Source organism: Schistosoma mansoni, chromosome 1 (assembly GCF_000237925.1).
Source record: "Schistosoma mansoni strain Puerto Rico chromosome 1, complete genome".
Classification (NCBI taxonomy): Eukaryota; Metazoa; Platyhelminthes; class Trematoda; order Strigeidida; family Schistosomatidae; genus Schistosoma; species Schistosoma mansoni.
This window is the reverse complement of record NC_031495.1, coordinates 10,212,346-10,235,665: the sequence shown is the minus strand read 5'-3', so window position 1 is coordinate 10,235,665 and position 23,320 is coordinate 10,212,346. Positions and strand designations below refer to the sequence as shown.

General features: G+C 32.9%; 2 protein-coding genes across 2 annotated transcripts in view; one reads left to right on the top strand and one right to left on the bottom strand.

Annotated features, from left to right (window-relative positions):
* Window positions 1-19,258, top strand: part of Smp_161970 (putative tangerin) — a gene marked incomplete at both ends in the record, with an annotated part of 29,835 nt that extends 10,577 nt beyond the window's left edge. Inside the window, 11 exons of the mRNA XM_018793211.1 lie at window positions 507-588; window positions 2,511-2,669; window positions 4,198-4,470; window positions 5,129-5,243; window positions 6,774-7,047; window positions 11,223-11,267; window positions 14,537-14,811; window positions 15,870-15,882; window positions 16,914-17,163; window positions 18,084-18,157; window positions 19,140-19,258. Coding sequence (XP_018647746.1) covers window positions 507-588; window positions 2,511-2,669; window positions 4,198-4,470; window positions 5,129-5,243; window positions 6,774-7,047; window positions 11,223-11,267; window positions 14,537-14,811; window positions 15,870-15,882; window positions 16,914-17,163; window positions 18,084-18,157; window positions 19,140-19,258 — 1,679 coding nt within the window. The remainder of the gene's footprint in view (window positions 1-506; window positions 589-2,510; window positions 2,670-4,197; window positions 4,471-5,128; window positions 5,244-6,773; window positions 7,048-11,222; window positions 11,268-14,536; window positions 14,812-15,869; window positions 15,883-16,913; window positions 17,164-18,083; window positions 18,158-19,139) is intronic.
* An 824-nt stretch (window positions 19,259-20,082) lies between these two features.
* Window positions 20,083-22,120, bottom strand: Smp_161960 (hypothetical protein; the record flags this gene model as incomplete). The annotated part of the gene is made up of 3 exons (XM_018793210.1): window positions 20,083-20,342; window positions 21,329-21,604; window positions 21,643-22,120. The coding sequence occupies 3 exons, from the start codon at window positions 22,118-22,120 to the stop codon at window positions 20,083-20,085; spliced, it is 1,014 nt and encodes a 337-aa protein (XP_018647745.1).
* Window positions 22,121-23,320: the final 1,200 nt, after the last annotated feature.

The following is a 23,320-nucleotide window of genomic DNA, read 5'->3' as shown; positions in this document are numbered from 1 at the left end:
CAACATACTAAATGAATTTAAACTTCACCCCATCGCACAAGCAATTGGCTATCAGGACTCAGTGGCCGAGTGGATAACGGGATGGCGTTTGAAGCGAGGGTACTGGGTTCGAGTCCCAGAGTGAACATCAATTCTGAGATGCAGGTGCATCCGGCTGACGAGTCCCAAATAGGACGAAACGCGCGTCAAACTGGATTCGACTACTAGCCACTTTCTATCTCTGCTTACCATGCTTGTGTTTACCCATGTTTTATTGTATCGTTTGATGTTTGTAACACAAATCACTTCATGTTCTAGAGAAATTTGTCATCAGTTATTTGCCTTAGTCAATTCGATTATGATAATATCTTAAAAGTTATGACTTTTCAAGGGAACTTAATATTATAATTAAGATGTTACACCTAATAGAAGGAAGTTGTCAAGTAACATATTATTTAGGAAAGTATTGTTTACAAATTCATGGCTAACAGTCAATATTTATGATAGTTCAATTTTTCGTTTTCAAGATTCACTCTCATCTACAGTCGATGATATGTTGTCAAAACCACCTATTCCTTCTTTTGGTAAAACAATGCCTAATTCATCTGGGTAAGTAGTGATTTCTTTCAATGTTTTCGCATTAATTAAGAGTAAATATAATTACAACAAGTATTGGTTATCAGTGTAGATTTATATAATTTTTTAAACTTTCAATCAGTAAGTTAAATTAAATAATATTTGGGATATCAGCCAATTTGTTAATAATCTACTTATTCTGAGAATCTGTGTATATTGTTCACTTCTTTAAATGTATTCACTTATAACCAAAGTCATTAATACTTAAAAAGTGATTGGATAATTTAATCATTCTCTCAAATTGTTCTAATATAAAATTAATATCAAAGAACCCGACTTTAAAAATTGTGGTTGTTTTAAGGTTTCAGAATCCTGAAGCAGGACAAATATCTGTTAGTAATGATTAAATTAGTTGTGGGATCCATGATATGGTGAAAATGTTAGTCAAAATTTGTTTGTTTTAGGTTGTTTTCAAGTACCGATAACTTGTAATCAAATGTATGAGTCGAATGTAGATTTCTGCGCAACAAATATTAATGAGCTACTCTACAATTCGCATTTCCAGATTATTCTAGTGATATATGTTAACTTGCAAAATAATTGATTGGCTAGGATAACATTTATAAGTTAGTTACGTTCCATTTAACTCTTGTTACCACTGTAAACCCCATAAATTAGTTGTTATGTATGCGATTTGCTTTCTACTATGATATAGGACGTAAATCCCATAACTTTAATGTGATTTAGAAACATAATATTAGTTTTCAAAGCGTAAAAATACTTCTGAAACCATATCTTTATTGTTTAGTAGGTTAAAAGCTTATTTACCTTCACGTTGAGTGTTCTTGAATACTAGGATTATTTGATGAAGCTTTTAAGTTTTGTAAAATTCTCTGGAGAAATAATAATCATTCTTAAATGTGCGATATGGTATATACCAAAGATATCAGTGACCTTTTCATTCACCATCAACTATGTATCTATTTACTCTTCTGTACATGAATATATGATTTTGAGCAATCAACATAGTAACCATTGGACTGAATTAATCAACAGTGGCATTCTGATTTTCAAGTTTGTTATGATTAAAGGCTAGAATCCTAACATTAAGTCTTGTAGTGCTTTATATTTCCACCTAAAATACCTATCATATACAATGTGAAGTTTGAAACAATGGTGGATCTGATTTGGCTGTAAGTAATAGGGAATATACGGCTCAGTGTCGTGAAACGTTACTAAACATGGATCAATAGAAAAGACGGCTGTTCTAGTATTGTTCGTCTGCTACCTATCTTGAATTCCAAACGAAAGCAGAAAATAGAAATATAACTAAAGCTTTGATCTGAATGAAATCGTAAAGTACATAAACTTTACTGGAATTTCTCAATAATGAAATTAAACTGGAACAAGACATATCAACCGAAGATCTAGAAGTTCAAAATCAGCAGAGTTATATATTATATAGATAAATCTCAAATAGAATTAAATAATTGAGAAGCGTTTAAACTGTACAATAAGTAAACTGGTTATTCGTAACATTTACACAGTTCTCGATAGGTAATTTTTAAGTTCTGGAAGCTTGTAAACAACATGTCATAATTAACAATAATTCAGGTCGTTGATGAATTAATTAATTAGAAAAGAACATTAGGGCATTATCATATAGATTATTCTTGTTGTATTCCAAAGGCGTTGATTACTGGAAAGCGATTTGAATGATTTTAAAACTGTTTAGGAACATTTACTGACGTCTTCCTACAGATAAGTGTGTTAAAATAATCCCAGTTTACATACACAAATGTAATTTCTTTACGTGTTCTGCAACCTGTGTATATGGGATTTTATAGAGCTTTGTTAATCAATCTGTTTGTTCAATAAATAAATGTCATCACACACTGTTCACAGTATGCTCTAATATAGTTTATAATTACGTTTATTTGCTTATTTCGCGTCAGATTAAAGCCTATTTCAACTCAAAGTCGATATGATTTACTTCTATGGTGTCAGTTGGTGACTAAATCTTATGACAATATACAAATAACTGATCTTACTACATCATTCCAGAATGGATTGGCTTTCTGTGCTATCCTGCATCACTTTTTTCCTGATCGAATGTAAGTTCACCTTTTGTCATTTTTAATTAACCTGTAAATTTTTCAGCTTACGGAATCAGGGATATCTGGTAAATGTTAGAACATATTTCTCCCATTTTTATCGATATTCATACTTATTGAACAAATGTTTAGATCAATACTTATCTTCTTGAATAATATAAATGAATAATCTTCAGGGGATCGAGCATATAACTAATGGGTTCCTTAATAAACTGTTACCTTTTAGATTAGTAGACATGATCCAGTTAGCTGATATAATCTGTTTTATTAATTCTTGTTACACTATGGTCCATAATAAATTCATAAGTGATTACTGCTTAGTAGTTTTTAAGTATAGATTTATTTGGTTATATTATATTCATTTATTTTATTTCTATTCGTTTGGATAATTCATTGAAACCTATGATTCTATGAATTATAATTGACCTTATGTATCGAATCACTCTCTAACCCTAACATATCTACTCAGAATACTTTACTCCGTAATAACTCGTCAAGCTACTTGTCTTTGAGTTATTGAAGAACAGATCTAAATTCAATTTAGCTCACACGTTGAAGGTGTACTGTATAATCTACAACAGGATGTTTTTAAAAAAAATATAACAATTCTTCTGACATTCATATACGTAATATATTCTTATCAATTTTTTTGTATTTCGAATGCTTCATCTTATTCACTGGATAGTTTTTCTCATATTCAGTAATCAGTCTTTTCAATAGTTTAATTAGCTTTTTTATCACAAATTTATGTTCATCGTTTCCGCTTAAAATACACTTACATGAAGAAATGTTAATCTAATAAGGGAAATATATATTTGTTTCTGAAACATATTGAGCGGAAATTTATTCAGAATGCAGTCAATCAACTTTTTTAGTCAATATTTATCATATGAAAATTCTGGTTCTATTGAGCTCTATGCAGAAGCATTTCATTTTTCTCGCAACATTCAACTGTTAACGTATTCATTTACTCAGAGAGTATTTAGTATTTATCGTCAAATAAACAACTATTCATTTATCTATACGTAACTTGTTAATATTCCACTCTGTCATCACGTTACCATACAACCTAGTTTGGATTATAAGTAGCAGTTTTCACTGAATAAACCTACAAGGCTAAAGTGTTTGATTCTGTTTTAATGTTAATTCAAGTTTTAAGAACAAGTTATTCTGATCTACAAGACCTACGGCTTTAGTTTGCGAAATTACTTTTTAATTTTTGGAAAATATCTTAGTTCCGTCAACTTCAACAGTTAAAACAATTAAAATCTCTGAAAAAAAGCCGGTATCAAAGCCAAGACTACTTGGTAACAGGATAGGTTTTACATCCAATAAAACATTATACTTATATTTAATTAGAAATCGACGTAATAGTGTTCTTGAAGATTAATTTTTTAACCCGATCTTTTCAATTAATACAACATCCCAGTAAGTCTCAAACATCTCTCCTTCTGAACACAATACTTCCTTGTATTTTATTTATTGTATCGTAACGAATATTTTTTTTGTCTTAAAAATACTTTCTAAGTGACTACGACTCATTGTCTTCGGAGAACCCTCTACAAAATTGTCGACTGGCGTTCGATGTGGCTTCTAAATTGGGAGTGCCCCGTGTACTTGATCCAAGTGAAGTAGTTTCTAAAAGTCGTTCACCTGATTTGCTCAGTATGATGACATACCTCCATCAAATCCGTACATTTTGCTGTGAACGAACAAAAAATATTGATGAGAATTCTTCATGTACAAACGATAACTTGGTATTAAATGGGATCATTGAACAATGTTGTATCAAAACTAATAAGTCTGTTTTTGTTGTAAAGAGTTCAGTTTTCGGTTTATATATATATATATATATATATATATATATATATATATAGTTTCTTAAGTTTAATGGTTACGTAAATTATTACATTTTCCAAATGTTTAGCATTTCAATCAGTATCAATATGTAAATGGATCATCTTAGAGGATTTATTGGTTTAAAGTCATCATTGATGTGTTTTGCATGAATCTTTTGGTAGTCAAATGTGTAATGCAGTACTACAAAACCTTTTTTATGAACCGTAAATGGTCAAGGATTATAAGTGTATAAATTACAGATTTTTTAACATATGCTAGTCAGTCATATGCAGCTTTGAACCTGGCATATATTTCCAACTGTTCAAATTACCATACTGCATTAGCACAGAGAGATGCAATTAACAAGCGAAGTCTCGAAATAGTATAGGTGGTAACATTAGTAGCGAGAAAGATTAGATATAAAAGAATATATATATATAAGGTTGTAAACAGCTGGGGCGAAACCACGGTTGAATTTATATTGTTCTGCCTCCTGTCTTGTTCTGGTTTTATTTAAACAAGGCGCTTATTTAGCTATATGATCACTATATGCTTATTATATAATATATACTGAAGCCATATTTTATATTCACGATTTTTTTTTACTTCTCCTATTGTAGCTCAGAAACGAATCATAGTTTGCAGGAAAATGAGAATCCACCGGATGAAAACTCAAACAATGTTAAAAATGATTTATCTAATCCAGATAAAGCTGTTAGATCCACATCTAAAAAGGTAGTTTCGTAAGAAATTATGTTTCATTACCTGTCCTTTGTCATTATTTACTTTTTTTAAAATCCGTATTTCCACACCTTAAACTAGTTTAATAAGAACTTAGATATATGGCTTGTAGTTTTTAATATTATTTCTGTTTGGTGGCTGCATTCATGTGTGTCATTATTCGATACTGTAGGCAACTGACTAATAGGTAAACCGACAAATAACTAACAACACGATTGTTATTATCACTAACTTGATTCGTGTGACTATGCTGATTACACCGTGAGCAAGGATCTCTCAATGGTTAATGTGACCTACTTATCTTCAGATGACGAAAGTTTATCATATTGAATCATATAACCAGGTTTTAAGTTTTTTAACGGCCCATAATGTAAAGAATATCAAGACTATGATGACAAAAATAGGTTTCAATTTAAATGGCTCATTCGTTACGTGACGTGGCAAACCCTGGTGAATTTTTAGCGTCGATTCAAGCCATCACTCTAACCAAACCATTATGCAAACACCAATTCACTGAATAAAGACGGAGTAAAAAACATTTTAAAGTGAACATTCATAAAAACGGAGTAGACAAAAGTGTTATATCAGAATATCATATTGTTTTTATTAGGTCTCTTAGACGCATTTCTAAAGCGATTTTGAATAGTAACTTGCATTTTATTAGTATTCTTATTTAATTTGAAAAGGCTATTCTAAAGCTATTAAGTACAGCAGAACCTGATACATTAGTTCAAGAATTCTTTGAGTATGACGATTCAGTTTGCGTAGTTTTACCGATTTCAATATTATCTGGGTATAATCTTACCTAACTGATGTCAATCTCTGCAAGGAAGGACGTAAATTCTTTTGCAATAACCGCTGATGAAACACTGACAAATATTATTTAATACATTAACCTTCGTAATAACTGCACACTTAATTAAGGTTTGGAAAAGGTATTTAAGTTTCAAACCTTGACGTGAATATATTGACCAAATATTCACTCTTCCTTAGGTTTTAGAACATAGGTTTATCTACGATGTCTTCACCATATATGTATATCTTGATTTTAAAGTGACACTCGACTCTGTAGACAGAGATATTTCGTGTCTGTGATTTTCGTTGACAGGAGTACCAGTGAAGTACACAAACCTTGTGATTGTTCTCTTTTTACTCACTAATCATCGAATCTGAGCTTATGACGTACTGTCATGAATTTCAAGCTAGATTAGTGTTATTCAGGGCTACCTACCTTGCGTTTTCCTAGTTAAATTTTCTTATCGACGTTTTCTTAAAAGTTATACTTATTTCATCTTACTTGTCAGGGATAGATCTCCATCTTCAAAAAAATACTAGTGGTCTAAGATTATGTGGATTATCTGTTAGAAAGTACTTTCTATTTTCCAAGGCGTTTACGTATCAAAATTGTATGTTATTACACATGAATTTTTCTTATCTTTAATCTAATATAGTGCTGATAACTCTCCACTTTACTAATTTTTAAAAATATTCTATTCATTATCTGCTTTTACTATTTTGTTCAAGAAAATTCCTTTAATGAATTATGAACATATGTTGACAAAAGCACGTAGTCTCTTGCAACAATCACGTCTAAATTATTTAGCACCAACAAGTCGACCTGGTGCTTTACCGCCTTTAGCACATCCTCGTAAATCACATCCTATATCTGGTTCATTGACAGCAATCCATTCAGTGGATGAAAATTTTAACCGAAATTCAGTGGCAGGAGAAAGTTTAACGAATACTACATTAACTGACGGACAAAATCATCGATTGACTGATACAAAGTTATGTACAAGTAAGGTCTAATTTTTTGTTAAATAATTTTTCTCGTTTTTCTGTACAAACAGTGTCTCACGTTTATCATGTAGAAGTTTTTGCACTTGTCATTCAGTTACTCTTTTTGGTGAGGGGTTGTTATATTATTTGATTAAGTAAACGAAAAATCCAACAAAATAAGTTTCAAACTTGTGGTCCATCAGTTGAATGTCAAATTCTTAAACAACCAAATCATACGTGAATACACAAAAATGTTTTTTAGATAAATATAGTTTTCAAAATTGTATTTAAATGGATCAGTATGTATGTGAAATGCTGATGAATTCTTGAAAGAACCCAACATATGTTTATATATAGTCCAAGTAAACTAGCTATATTTCTGGTCGGTTCATGACTTCAACTCTTGTAACAAAGTTTAGTGTATTTATCGATACTCCTGTCAATCTTCTAAAATTATTAAGTGATTATTTCTCAAGAAATAAATATAACGTTTACGATCATATTTGTATATAGTACTTAATTGTATTATTGTTTTCAATCATCTTAATGATGAATCATCAGTGACTTAAGTGTACACACATCTTATATGTGTACGTTCAGCTGATAAGTATTCTCAATTATGATTATCTTCATTGTATATTACTTATATATGATTTCGTTGTCTTATTCATTGGTTTCTTTACCTAAAATTACATATTTCTTCATCGATTTAATCAACTCTACAGATATTCAGCTCTACTACATAATATAGTCGATGTATTTATTCAGAAAGTTTCAGTAATGAATACAAATTTGTTACTTTTTTTTCACTTCTATTGTTTATGTTACTCAACTGTAGGTATTTATAACTTTATACAATATCTTATTGAAAATCCTGGAAAATGCTTTGTTTTTATAATAGTACTGTGTAAAATTTACTTTCCTTTAGAGTAATATAAAACCATAAATGTTCTTAGACTGAAACAATTTATTGTTTTCATTCCTTAAGGGAATTGTAAATTTATATTGGTAACAAACTTCATTTAGTTAGTTCTAACTTCATATACTAATCCGTTTCGTCAAAATTAGGTTAGATACACACTAGTTACTTACTTACGCCTGTTGCCCCTCGTGGGGGAACATAGGCCACTGATCAGTATTCTCCTGGGTGATCCTTTACAGTCGTTTCCAGTTGTTATTCTTTTGATATCTCCTTACAATTCCCGACGCAGTGTGTTTCTTGGTCTTCTGTTCCGTTTCCCTTCAGGATTCCAAGTTAGTGCTTGCTTCATGATGCAGTTTAATGATTTCCTTAATATGTGTCCTATCCATTTCCAACGTCTTTTCCTGATTTCATCCTCAGCTGGAAGCCAGTTTGTTCTCTCGTAGTAGGCTGTTTCTGATGGTATCCGGCCAACGGATATTCACAGTATCTTATGTAGACAAATGTTTATGAATACTTGTACATTTTTGATAATGGTTGTAGTAGTTCCCCACGTTTCATCTCCCTACAGTAGAACTGTCCTGACGTTTGTATCGAGGATTCTCACTTTGAGGTTAGTTGAAAGTTGTTTTGAGTTCCATATGTTCTTCAGTTGCAGGAATGAGGCTATTGCTTTTGTCAATCCTCGCCTTTACGTCTCTATCCGGTCCTCCTCGTCCGTCCGTTCCTTCCTGTTCCAGAGTTTTTCCATCAAGTGTGATTCAGTGTTCTCCATGTTTTATTTTATGATCTTGCTTTTTCCCTTGTGTATTTTGAGGCCTACTGATGCAGAGGATTTTGTTACACTAATTGTCTTCACATTCATTTGTTGGTGTGTATAAAATAGAAGGGCCAGGTCATCTGCTAAGTCTAAATCGTCCAGTTGCATGCAAGCTGTACACTGTATTTCGTACATCGAAATGTGGAGGTCTTCATGATCCAATCGACCACCAGAGGAGAGAGTAGGCAGCATAGTCTGACTCCTGTCCTCGCTTGAAATGCGTCTGTTAGCTGTCCTCCATCCACGATTTTGCACAGTAGTCCGTCATATGAATTCCGTATGATGTTGGCGATTTTCACAGGTACACTATAGTCTCGAAGAAGTTTCCATAATGTTCTATCCACAATGTCAAATGCTTTCTCATACTCGAGGAAGGTGATTTTTAGTGATGAATTCTATTCAACTGATTGTTCAACGATGATCCGTAGTGTCGCGACCGATCCTTTTTTTATTTATTTATTTGTTTGAACACATAAATATTGGTACAAAGGGGCACCGAATAAATATGCGCCACAAAATTCTCTTGATTTGTGTGAGGGCTGTGATACTGCCCGGATGCCAAGGCTGAAACAGGTGGTTTTCTTAGGGGGCCACACTCGGAGTTTTTGACCTAGAGTCAGTCTGATCTATAAGGCAGTGGGGCTACATAAGGAGGTGCAGATTTTCCTAATCCCCCAGGTGGACCATCAGTGTCCACTGATCCTTTCGGAATCCGACCTGTTAGTCTGGGACCTGGACATCCACTGAATCTTTCATCCGGTTCAATAACATTCTGCTAAAAACTCTTGCTGGTACTGATAGTAGTGTGATTCCTATATAGTTCTCGCATTTGCTTAGATCTCCTTTCTTTGTTATCTTGATGAGGTGTCCTTCTTTCCAGTCTGTCAGCACTTGTTCCTTCTCTCAAATCTCCCTGAATAAAATGTGGAGCATATTTGCAGTTACTTCTATGTCTGACTTCAGTGCTTCGGCTGGTGTATTGCAAGGCCCTGCTACTTCCCCATTCTTGATTTATCTAATGGCCATCCTGATTCCTTCGGTTGTTGGTGGAGTGACATCTATAGGGAAGGTCTATAGGTGCTGCTTCGATGTCCGGTGGATTCAGTAGAGCTGGTCTACTCAACCGTTCGTCGAAGTGTCTTACTCATCTTTTACTCTGCTCTTGAATCCCAGTAATTGATTTTCCTTGTTTGTCCTTGACCAGCCTTTCTGTCTTACTATGCTTCCGAAGCAGTTTCTTCATTATGTCACTTTATTTTTCATATTTCGTTCTCTTGCAGCTTTTTCCTCTGTCGCTGCTAGGTCTTCGATGTATTTCTGCTTGTTGGCCCCAATGCTCTTCTTCACTTTCTTGTTTGCTTCTGAGTATTCAGCTTTTGCCTTGACTACCTCTCTTCTTGTTCGGCTGCTGCTAATTGCTATCTTCTTGTTTTGCTTTCTTGAATCTTGCCCAGGGTTTCTTTAGTGATCCATTCTTTATGATGATGTTACTTGTTGCTGTCCAGCACCTCCATATACCTATGTTAATTGTTGCCCTGGTTATTAGAAACGGTATCGACTTCGTGGCTTCTGAAGAATATCGTCTTTCACTATGAGGCCTTATAATTCTTCCTTTAACTCGGACGGCAGTGTTTAAATTGTTTATTCTTGTTACTGTGTTCTTAGAAAAGGTTATCTTCTTCGAGATGGGGTTGCCGACCCTACACTCAACCCTACTCCTTTACCCGGACTTGGGACGAGCAGTAACCCTAGAAGTGCCTAGATACGGAGTTAGATACACATGAGTACTCAGATACAAAAGTATTATACATGCTTTTTCTTAATAATAATAACATAATAATGTTCATTTGCTCAAAGAAATCAACTCAAAATATCCCAAGAAGTTGTTATAGTTTCATAATTGTTTTAGCACAAAATGTTGATTAAATTCATTGTTTGTGTTTCGTTACTTTTTTTAAGTTAAACGTTTCACTTGTTTTTTAACTACCTTCTAATAATAATGTTTAACATTGTTTTTTTCCTTTTTCATGCACCAATTTTCTTTTCATTATATTTATCTATATCTATTTTTATATGAATATGCGCACGTATCACCTACTGAACTAACTATCATATATATATTTACTTATTTTCATTGAAATTACACTGCATTTATATTAAATTCATATGAATGCTGTTTGTTTATTTCTTCATTCAACATTATTGCTTTGGTTGCATAATTTTCTTATTGTCTATAATATGACTGAATACACTTGCATATATATATATATATATATATATATATATATATATATATGCTAATGTTAATGCCAATTGTCCGCTTTGCATATTGATAATGTTCATTCGTTTGTGTACAATACACATCCATACTACTATTATTTATCAAATTTTTGTTTGCCTAAATAAAATATTATTTTGGGATAATCGAATAAACGCTTTTTTTAAAATTCAGAACATCGAAAATCTCATAAAACTCTGTACAGATTTAATTCAGATGGTAATTTTATCCACTTTTATTAAGAAAACTTAATGATCAAAAACATACTACTGAAATTAATTAAGTAATTTTTTAAATAGACATCTTATACAGATAAATTTAAATGTGGATGATCACTTTTTAATTTTACAGAAATAAGTCTTTTGAAAAAAATATCGGTTATGATATTTTAATCTATTAGCATAGTATAGGTATAATCAATATAAAATTTGTTAGTATATTCTTGTTTCATTCGGGAAATGATTTCAAAATGCTGTCAAATGCATATTAGGAATTTCATACAGATAGACTGGATTCACGTAGATAGAAATTTATCATCACCAGTGTTCATGTCACTGCTGTAAAGAGTTTTTAGAATATCGGGAAAAAAACTTTATAGTTCATCGAATGTTCTTGATTGTATTGTGTTTTCAGTTGAGCGGTCTGTTTATAAAATTCTCATTGTTGTTTTAAACACTTTTAAATTTAAGATTTAAAACTTTTTACTACTACCGATTGAGTAGTTAACCTTCATGACTATGTTGATAACTGGTTGTCTCTGTTTGTGATTATTTTGTTGGACCGATCTCTTACTAATTAATTTTTTTCATGTATGGACTCGTTCACTGGACTTGTGTCAGTACAGTAAATATTTGGTTGCAGATTGACCTAGTCACCTCATTTTCGTATATTTTGGCATTTTCTTAACTAAATAAGTATCTGCAATCTCTTACAACCATTCATATAAGTGGAAATATATTGCGTTCTTTCAGTACTGTATTCATGTATCCCTATTTAAAAGTAGTCTTCCCTCTCATAAACTGCTTCTCATACTTGATGCAATTTATTTTGTCGACGGTCTTGCATTTGTCTTCTTTTGCTGTCATACATTCCAGTTACGCTTCATGAACTAACTTCTTACAACGCATTCCATATTTATTTCTCAAATATTTTTACAGACCAAATGAACTTTAACTCAGATACATCCATTAGGACTTATCGCAGAATCTATAGTGGTATAACTAGTTGCTGAAGTCCCACCAACAATAAAACCTTAAGTTTTGGGAATATTGTATCGTTGATGTGTTTGTTGTCCTTGAGACACAAACTCAGAAATACTTCTTGATTGATCAGTAGCATTTCCAGTCAATAGAAAACAGTTAAATCGCAAATTTCTATTGTTGGATGTCCTGGTTTTAGGCAATAAAACAAACAAGAACGTTGGAAACATTATACAAGAAACCAATTCTTACAATTCAAATATTAGATTATGAGAGTAGGCTTTCATAAACAAAAATAATAGCATACAAACACTCGTAAGAAGAGCTAAAATACTTCAGAGCTATGCAAAAAAACTAAACGCTGTATCCTGTAAAATAGTTCTCAAAAATTCATCAGGTTTTTGGCAAATCCACCCAGGCGATTATAATAAGAATAAATAATCGCAAGGTTATTGAAACCAGTCGGGGTAGATGTCGCACCAAGGCCGATATGATCGCATCATTCTTTCTTGCGAAAACTGAACAATACATTTCATACAGCTTCTTAGTCGAAAACTTTTCATATCTTTATTAAATATTATCCTCCGTCCTTAACCTCACTGTTTTGGTATTTGTGGCTTGATTTCTCTGGTTTTTAGGCAGAGTTACTCATAATAAATAATTTTTCAGCTTGAAGCATGCAATCACTTGTAAAAGATTGTGAAGTTACCAGGTACTATAGCATCGTTCCAGTTATATTACTGCGTGTATATCGGTTCCTAGTTTGAGTTCTTTTTATTTAGCTCAGATTAAAGTTCTCAACACATTAGACAGCACCCTAATATCATAACCCGAGATATACTCATCGTTCATCTCTAAACGTATAGCGCTACCAGGTTTTCAGAATTTTCATACCATATTACTTTGTTTTTCTGCCATCCATATTTTTACTTTTGCTATGCTAATATGCACAGTAGTAACATGAATGTGTCACGCGATGAATTGCAAATTGAATTTCTCAGTTTGGCGTAGTGTTGGTTAAAGTGCTTCTTTCCGAGACCTAAGCAATGTGTCTACGTTTTAGCTTGCCTGCAAGTATTCTTTTTAGCCTGTAACTATTTATAGTAATATTTCCTCTTTATCAGTAATTTATGATCGATTTTATCACATCGAATCATGTGTACATTAAGTAATTTAGTATATTTTGAATATAACGAGTAATGATACTCATCAACCGTGTACGAAGTCATTCGCCAATGGTATATACTGATTGGTCGGTGCAGTGCAGTCGTAAATTCTTATTAACTAATTGAATGTTGACTACCCTACCGAATAAACCAGGGCTTTATTTGGTTGAATATATTTGACTTGATTAACTGATCATCTTTCATCCATTTTACACATTAAATAAGGGATGCGGGTTTTCTGGAACTCAGGTTCGTGTTCTATTATTATCATAAATAAGTGAATGATTCTCGTTGCGTTAGATTAATGATGCTCATTTATTTTATCAGGTCAAAAAATGATGTTTCGTTTGAACAAAATAATACCGTTTATTTGTCTTCTTATGTATGTGCTTAAAAACTAATGCTCCACAGTAAAGTTTCTCTAATCCTAAGATGCAACTAGTAAGAGGGGAAAAATCATAAGCGTAGCAATCAGATGTATACAGTTTTAGTCGATCGTAGCTAATTACCTTTATAAGCGGCTTTTAACCGTACTTAGATTTGTTACAAACCAACACCCAGTGAAAACCGTCGACATCTCGTTATTTCATTAAAAAACTAAAGTTGATTACCAATGCTTTCATACAACGAATTGACCAGTACCTTTGGGTCTCACGATGAGATTAGCTTGGCTGTACCCGAGATCCACTAACCAACAGTTCTCCAATTTTTCCAATGACTCAAACCCTCAGTGTAGCGTGTAATGTTATCAGGGAACTGCTCTGTATTGCTCCATTTCTCAATCTAGTTTCTGAGAGAAATTAGATCATATTTGTAATTTTTAATTTATACGGACTACTATGTCTCATCTTAATCATACATTATAGTGTTTTCTATCAAAATACCCAGCTACCTGAGTCTAAATGCTTATCATCCATAATCTCAAGTTCGGTTACTAAGTTCTTAGTGACTAAGCGTTTCAAATTATGGATATGCCATACTTAAACGCCCACAAATACGAATATTTTCTTATAACGCACTTATTTATGTCAGCTTATTATTCCATTCTTTAGCTTGTTTACATGGACCACATATATTACTGGATAAAAATATCATTTAGTCTATTTATACCTCCAATTTACAGGCACAATATGTATACCGAATGTTGATACCTCATTAAATTCCATTTCTAAGCCATTTCGATTTTCAACGAGTAATATTTTTCCAACACTTAGTAAACCTACACAGTCAACTGTTGACACAAGATTTTCTCCGGAACAAATGAAAGTTAGGCGTCTACGTCTGTCACAAATGAATCTCTTTGCATCGGGTCGAGGTAGTGGTGCACCAGTACCTATACGTATTGGTGAACATCATTTGGATAATAAAACGGATAACCGAACTCATGTTTCCACTGCTGTAAGTTGAAATATTTAAATTAATTATTTTATTGCAAAAAACAAATACAATCAAGAACTACTTATTTTCAATTAGTGCTTCATACTTTTCAAGCGGCTCTAGTGTGGCTATGGTGATGACCGAAGTGGGAGCGAAAGCGTTTGTACATATTTTTTTAAGAGATTCAGTTTGTTAAGTTTGTCCATAGAGAAGAACGTACGATAGGTAATTAGCTTTCGCTTAATTACAAAACAGTGTTCAGCTATTTGGTGATGGAATTCCCAAATCGTTCGCCCATATAACTAGTTTCATAGGAGTGATTTAATTGAAAAAAGTGCTTTATTTTTGGCCTTAAAGAATAAAATCGTTTCACAATAAAGCATATGGTTTGTTTTTCTGCGGAGCCTTTCTTATTACTAATATTATTTCACTGGTAGTTTCATTTATAAACGCTATTTTTGAGAGCAAGGTGTTCTTATTTCCTCTTCATCATCATTCGCAACTTAAATTTTTCGACTCATTTCCGATCAGGGCTAGGAGAGAGTGACTAATGTTTTGTTTCTGAGTGTTGGCTGAATTCTATTTAGTAGTTTCAGCATAACGATGGAAGTTTACTTACACTTATAGCCTTTATTATCATGTTTTAGCTTGTGTATCAGCAAACAAAAATTAAAAATATGCATCACTTCTCTTTCAGTGACGTGAATCAGTACTGATGTATTCTACTCTTTGACCGTAAATCATTAACATAGTTTTGTTCACATTTCTATAAAGACATCGTGTTTAAGATATTTATGCAGAATTATTTTAAGAATCTTGTCATGATATTTTTTATTCACGTCATTGAGGATACACGTTTTATTCCTCGCACACTCGTTCGAAAATTCCAATCAGCATTGAGCTCTTCACTTACCAAAGTTGATGACTTACTGTTACCATTTTTTTTCCAAAGAATTTTACAATATCATATATTATGTTTATTAGATATACATTATTGTCATCTTTAATTTTTTCTATACTTCCCCTTCATTATATCCTTCGGTGAACAAACATTTGTGGAACTCGTTTTATTCACCAAGACTAAAAATCAAGGTTAGTCCCATAGAAAGTATATATTTTGATAAACTATGATTAAAAAAACACCTATTATGTATAACCGAAGCTAGTTCACAACACTCTTTTATTAACTATTAATTTTTCGAGTGTAATTGTTTCTTCAGTAAATGCTCACTCTATAAGAAATATAGAACATTGCAGTATTCTGTCGTATATAAATTAATTATTACAACTTGATCCAATTAATCAATCACAAATTCAAACTCATGGCTATGATGAAATTTGTGTCAAGAAGCGTGAAATCAATGATTCAGATTTGACATAAAACAAATTGAAGATTCCGATTGTTGTTATAAAACAAATTCCACGCCGTTTTTTTTCAGATCATAAATACAATTGCCCTGTACATAAAAGGATTGGTTTTAGGTTTACGCTAGTGTCATAAAGCATATGTTGTAACGACTTCAATCAGCCATATTACTTCGTGACCTTCGAGTGTTATTTGAATCCAAATCTAAATCTGTATACTACATTGTTATCAATATTGATGTCTGCAAATTTTTATTTTGCTCTTTGCAATCTACGAAGTACATACTTCTTGTTTGAACGTTATTAAAAGCAGAGTATGGGAATTCTCTACTTCCTACTGTTAATTACACTAATTTCACACTAAGATTGACCAACTAATTTACCATCTGTCAAAAACAATTTTATACTAAGCAATTGTTCAGTCGTTTAACAGCGTAATTAATACGGCGTAACGGTTGTTTACTTTTATTTACATTGAAGTATAGAAACCGCATAGTGAAAACAATTTCTTTCAATAAGAAAATTATATTGAACTCGTTGCCGATGAAAGTTGTTCTCCGCTAGTTTATAAATTAAATAAGATGTGGAATTAATATTAAAATGTCGGATATATGAGAATATTTTTTGTGTGAATAGACTTGTTTTGAGCAAAAAATTTGTTTTTTTGTAAGCCAAAATTGTTTATTCTACTAATCAGTTATATCTATTCATTATATCGATTTACAATATATGCATATTTATATCTTCATCTTTTATAGACTCTTCAATCAATACCAATTCGTCTAATGCACTTCTCTCCGTTTCGAATTATATCAGCAATGAGCAGGCTGAATTAGAAGAGGCACAAAAAGAGTTAGATAAAGAAGCAGCTGTACTAGAGCAGCGTTTACGCCAACAAATGGCATACGAACCAGGCACTGCATCAGAAGAAAAATTGTTAAGACGATGGTTTATTTTAGTCAATAAGAAGAATGCCCTAATTCATCGGGGCTTCCAGTTGTCTATAATGTAAGGCTGTTTATCCTTTTATCCGTCTTGTAAAAGTGTGATAGGATTTATTACTAATGGATATTTCAATCTATACATTATCTATATAAATACGTTATTAACTCAACTTACATGGCGACATTTATTTCCATTTTAGTCTTTTTTGTTCCTATATTTAAATGATTGCGATGACATCAAGTTCGGAAAATAAAGATTTGTTGAATACTTCCAAGAAACGTCCTATATAGAATAAGGCAATATTAGGGTATATTTTGTTAAGATATTTTAAACCAAACTACATTAAAGACAGAAGCTTATAGAATAGAATAAAGGAGAATAGCGTATATTGAAATAAATCCAGTTGGTCATCGAAAAGAATTTAGACGTGGCCGGCAATCACAAAAGCCATTTTCCTTATAAGCTAACTACCATTTATTCCACTGTAGCTTGTCCAACTTCTGGGAAATTGGGACAGTCAAAGGTTGCCAAATGAGACCACATTTTCCCAGTCAGGTTTAAGTTATTGATTAATAAATGATTTCATCCTTTAAGGTGTACATATGTGTGAATTAGTGATCATAGATGTGTACGGGTTTAACCTGATGAAATTTCTTTACTCGTAGTTTTCTTGCTGATAGCCAGTTGGACTTGCCTATAAGAAGTTTGTTTATCAGTATCAGGCTCCAACGCCGCTCATCATAACATCTTCGAATCTAAAATTAAGATAAACTTTCTTGGAACTACTTTGTAATCCAATTAAAGTTTTGAAACTAATTGTTTTGTATTTAAACTATCCGATTTACCTTGATCCTTCTTTGTTTTAGAACCTACGCAATAATCATCACTTTTTATTCTTAGTTGAGTCCGTTGTGATAATACAATGTTTCACCAAAATGTTTATTATGCAATCACACCAATAACGAATTATTTATTCATTTTAGGGAGAAGGAAGATGATTTGAAAAAGAAAATGAAAATGTTGCAGGATGAATTACGATCAATTTTATCCGTTGAAGGTAAATTTAAAATATTTTGATTAACTGGCTATCACGACTGACACACAGACTAAGCTACTAAAATTAACCGAAAACAAAATTGCCTTAAAGGATAACCGTGAATAATTGGTATACATATTTTGTAACATAATGATGCAATCATTTACCTTTTGAACAAATTGCAAGGTGCTAGACATGCTGTTTTTCGTGGTTTCAATTTCTACTTTTGCGCTCAAAAACTGAACTTTACTTCCTTTAGTGATATCTGCCTTTCTTTTCGTGGTTATTGTCTTTGAGTTTGTTCTGTTTCTTGATATTGAAGAACAGACTACACATAAAAAGTGTTTCCCATAATTTAGCCTTTTGTGGACACAGAAACGTTTTCTTCGAAATGGACATGTGTCACGAGCATTCAGGTGTAATGCATGATATTGCATATTTCTAGCTTACAATAGACTCGCCCGATCCATATGGTTATTGTACATTTTTCACCTTAAAAATGTAAGTAGCCTTTGAGCTTTAAACGCTGTACATTTTTTTCAATGTCTGTATGAAATTGGTGATTAAAATAAGAGAAAAACAACTTATTTTTCATGACAACCGCTTATCCCTGAATTTTTATAGGCTTAGCTCAAACTACATCACCTTTATATATCGTTACGTTTGCTTATCTGGGTCTCCAAAAACCCACCTGTCTTACTTTATCCTATAAATGTGAAAAATGAACTCGCGCCACCTGGAGAATTACGACAACAAAAAATTTGCCGAAAATTAAGCACAAGTTTACGGGCATAAATTATTTGTTGGCTTACGCGTTAAAATTCATCATTCAAGCAATGGCAGTCACGTAGTTTCATCAGTCCAAAAACAAAAGGTGTATGTAAAAATGTATTTGTTTATCGAGTCACATTCAGTTATTGGACCTCTTTGATGCAACGCGTGTAATTTGTGATTTCATTAAAAGCTCAGACTAATCCGTAAATCTTTCCTCAAAATAAAATAGATTATTTGAAAACAGATAATGATAGAAGACGAGAAGATCTTCTTTTACAAGATCTTGTACGATTGGTCAATGAACGTGATGACATCATTCAGGAATTGGATTTGCATGAGAAAGTGTAAGTTTTTCTTATTTTTAACATTTTTTAACTTAAAGATTAGCTGCAGAACTAGAACTGGAGCAGAATGCAGGTTATATGTCATATGGGAGGCGTAGAATCGACAAAAGTTGTGTACTACAATAATACCTAACTTATCCAGACAAGCATGTACAATGAGCTGTGAATCATAATAGAAAGCATGTTCCACTGACCACTTCTGTTCGGGATTTATTTACTCGTTGATGTGCACATCGATTCCTTTCGAAAAAAATAGTACTATTAGGGTCTTTTTCAGCGCCATATTTTAATCACTATCTCAGGCGATCACTTTTTCTTGTATTTCCCCCAGATGTCAGTTTTATTTGACTCCAGGAGTAAATAAATTGTGATGTTAATTTTCATTTTCTTGTAACTGCTTTGTGCTTTATAAACGTTCACTGTGTTGTTAACTTCTGTTTCATATTTACTTAAAATATATCAAATTATTTTGAAAACAGAATGATTGTAACCTATCTTGTACTGTTTTATTTATCAATAATACGTTTTATGTATATGTAATCATTAATATTGTATATTTCTCTTTTTTTCTTGAGAGTCCATTATGGCATTCGAGTTGCGAATAATACAAGTTTAAACCAAAGTTAAAAGTATGACTTCTCATCAGATATCAAGGGTCTAGACGTACATGATACGCATGTCAATACACCGCTTTATGGCATTCACTAGTAATTACCCGAGTAATCAATGTTTTCCTTAGTATATATATATATATATACTGTTATGTGCCAAAAACAAATCTTTAAAATTATACATAAATTTCTAAATGGTATCTCAGGAAAATCAGAATTATCTGTTCTTCACTAGTAACTTTACAGGATATTGCTCAGGACTTAAATCTTTGATTGAAAACAAACGGCTAGCTCGTTCTTTTAACGTTCCTCCGCACTTTAAACCCAGAGCCATTAAGGTTGCTTTAAGAACATCTAAGCCGAACACTTCGAGATTTTCTGCAGTATCTACTTCACGCAACTGTTGGTCAGTTAAAGGTTGGACAGTTTCTTTTGAGGTGTTTTCACAAGCATTTTGCAATTCCTTTTTATCTTCAACTGAAATTTGAAAAAGAAATGAATTAATGTAGTTAAATTTTTTATTCATCAGTCGTTCAAAAACAACAGATTAAAGACCTATACGACTGATGAATTTAAGGATTTTTATTTACTGTCATTGTAAACACGTAAATACACATATTATGTCCAATTTAATTTTTATCGTTGTGCGACAAAAATCATCTTTTCATTGGCATAATCGTTCGGACGCATTCCAATAGCTGATTCGTCACTAAACCTCACATATGCATATAATCGTCTACTTTTTTTTGTTTCAAATACATATACGGTAGTGCTAAGAAGTGGATTCATCGTATGATAATAATTCGTAAGTTAGTCTATGCTACTAATTTTCGAACATTTTGTTTCGACTGTATGTGAGTTACGTAAGTTAGGAAACATCTAATATCATCGGAAAACATACAGATAGAAAGCCGATGAGTCCAGCTTGATGAAAATGCGGTTGTAATCGCAGTTATAATCGACACAAATTTAATCGGTTTGTAGACTGACAACAACTTTTCAATACGAAACGTCTGCGAAAGACTATTACAGCTAGAGTAGCTTATAACCTCTTAATATATATATATATATATATATATATATATATATAATTCCTAGGTAGATAAGAGCAATGGCTGATCAGTTTTCGAGGTTAAGGGATTGGAACACCAGTAATGCTATCAAACAAGTCACATAGTATGGAATAAAGTCGACAACAGTACTTCAATTAACATACGATTGTTTCTTTTACATATATTTAATTTGAATAACCTTGAAATACTTCGAACAACGTGGTAGAAAGTATAACTGATTATGGGCTCAAATATACCAAGGCTTAAGACGCTTATGATGAGAAAACAGAGCTGCTTGGTCTTTTATGCAGCAATAATTAGGGCGACTTCTAAACTTCCCACTGGCTACCGAGGTTACCTACTATCTTGCAAGTTTAATCGGTTGCACCAATGAACAGAATACTAACTTACCAATTGCATCTGTTTTAACACTGTTAATTAATCCTGTAGAGTCCGTTGTGGCTTCGGTATCATCTTTTACGGGCAAATTGTCATCTTGTTTTGCAAGACTAGAGCAAATGTCAAATGACGAGCTAGCCGAAATTTCATCATCACTAGAACTCGAAGACAGCTCTTTGTCCATCTCTTCTATCCATAATCGAGTACGCTTTGTATTCAGTTGCTTTTCAGAAGAAGCTACAGACTGAATCTCCGTTTGTTTCTTTTCTTTCTTAACACTTTCTATGGCTAAACTCTGTAATGAATTATGAATCAAGCGACTTTACCTGAATCCAAGGCTCCCCGTAGTTCGTAAGCAATTTTACGTTTTTGTCGTTCATATTCACGATCAGAAAAGCTATGTTCAGGTAAAAGACCCTGTTTTAATAGTTCTTGGCGTTTTCGTCGTCTCTCAACATATTCCTCTGCTTTCTTACGTTCCCGCTCGTCAGCCGTAGCATACCATTCCTTTAATTTTTTTTCCAGGTTTACATCACGCATTCTCCTACCTGATAAGTCTCTGCACATTTCATGATTGGTTGTCTTCTCGATTTGACTCCCGATAGCTCGTAGCATAGATCCGAAACCACCTTTACCACCGCGCAAACGATAATGCACTTGCAACAAAGCACGTTTCGGAATTTCTCCCATATTATTTACTATGCGTCCATTATACGTGTAGTAAACATCATCAGTATTATAGGCATCACGTAACTCATCTGTATAAACTACATATCTGGGAAACGGAGCACCATACAACGCCATCTGAAATGTTGAATTATTATTCATGTGAGTGTCAATTATAGAAACATACTGGGGCCAATACATTCGAAAACGTAATTAAAGCTCCCTTGAAAAATTAAAAGGACGACATTCAGGTTTCGAGAAATCTAAATACCAAATAAATTTTATGAGCTAGATAAGCTGGAAGGGCAGATCTATGTGACCCATGTCAAGATTCCCAGTACTTATGGTGAAGTGCCATATTATTATTTTGTACCCTACTACTTGCAGTCAGAAGTGGTTCCACAGTCTAGAGTTTGCGGTATCTTGTATGTATTTCATGAAGACGAATACGGAAATCGAGACAAGATGAAAAGCTGTCAGACGTAGATAATGGTAACCTATACGTAGAGGACGAGTAAAACCATGTCGGAGTATAGAAGGCACATCAGTTTATTAAGATCCCAAAAGACTAGTCACATAAATAAAACTTAGGTACCTAAATAAGTTTGTGTGCATTGATATGGTTGAACCATCGCGTGAGAGAAGTGGAAACAAGTATATCTAAATTTGGGTGTTGATTCTTTGCTAGAAGACCCATTTATCGATTTAAAACGCGCAGATATAGTTGTTTGGTGAGAACGCTGGAAAATGTTATCCCTCTAATCTCACTGAGCACAAATGCAAGCGTGTTCATGAATGCGTTTCACTCGCTTCAAATTTGAAGTTTTTTTCAGGACTGGTCGTCAAGCAGACATCTACAACATTATTCCAGGCACATATATGCATCAGTCCAAGTTGCTATACCTCATTAGCACAACGAATTCATAGAAGCAGTAACTTCAATAGTAGTAATACATATAAATAAATATTGGATATAAGGAAATGATACAGCAAAAAAGAACTAGTTTGTAGAAAAACAGGTATAAAATAATCTTAATCTAAAAAATTTAAATCTTCATGCCTAAACTGGTGGCAGAAAGTGAAACAACTAAACTCGTTATCCACTTTACTTCTCAACGACAAAATTTGGGCAAAGATTTAGAAAGCTCAATTTTTTGCCTAATTTGCGAGTTCAGATAGATTTCCATCTTCGAGCCAAAGAACAAGTATATTATTCAGGAACTCGCTCTGTTCTACTTTATGTCTGTGAAACGTGGTTTTTGGAAATAGACGATATTCGTAGGTTGCTACTGTTTGAACATAGATACCTCTAAACCACTGCTCGTGTTACGTGGAACG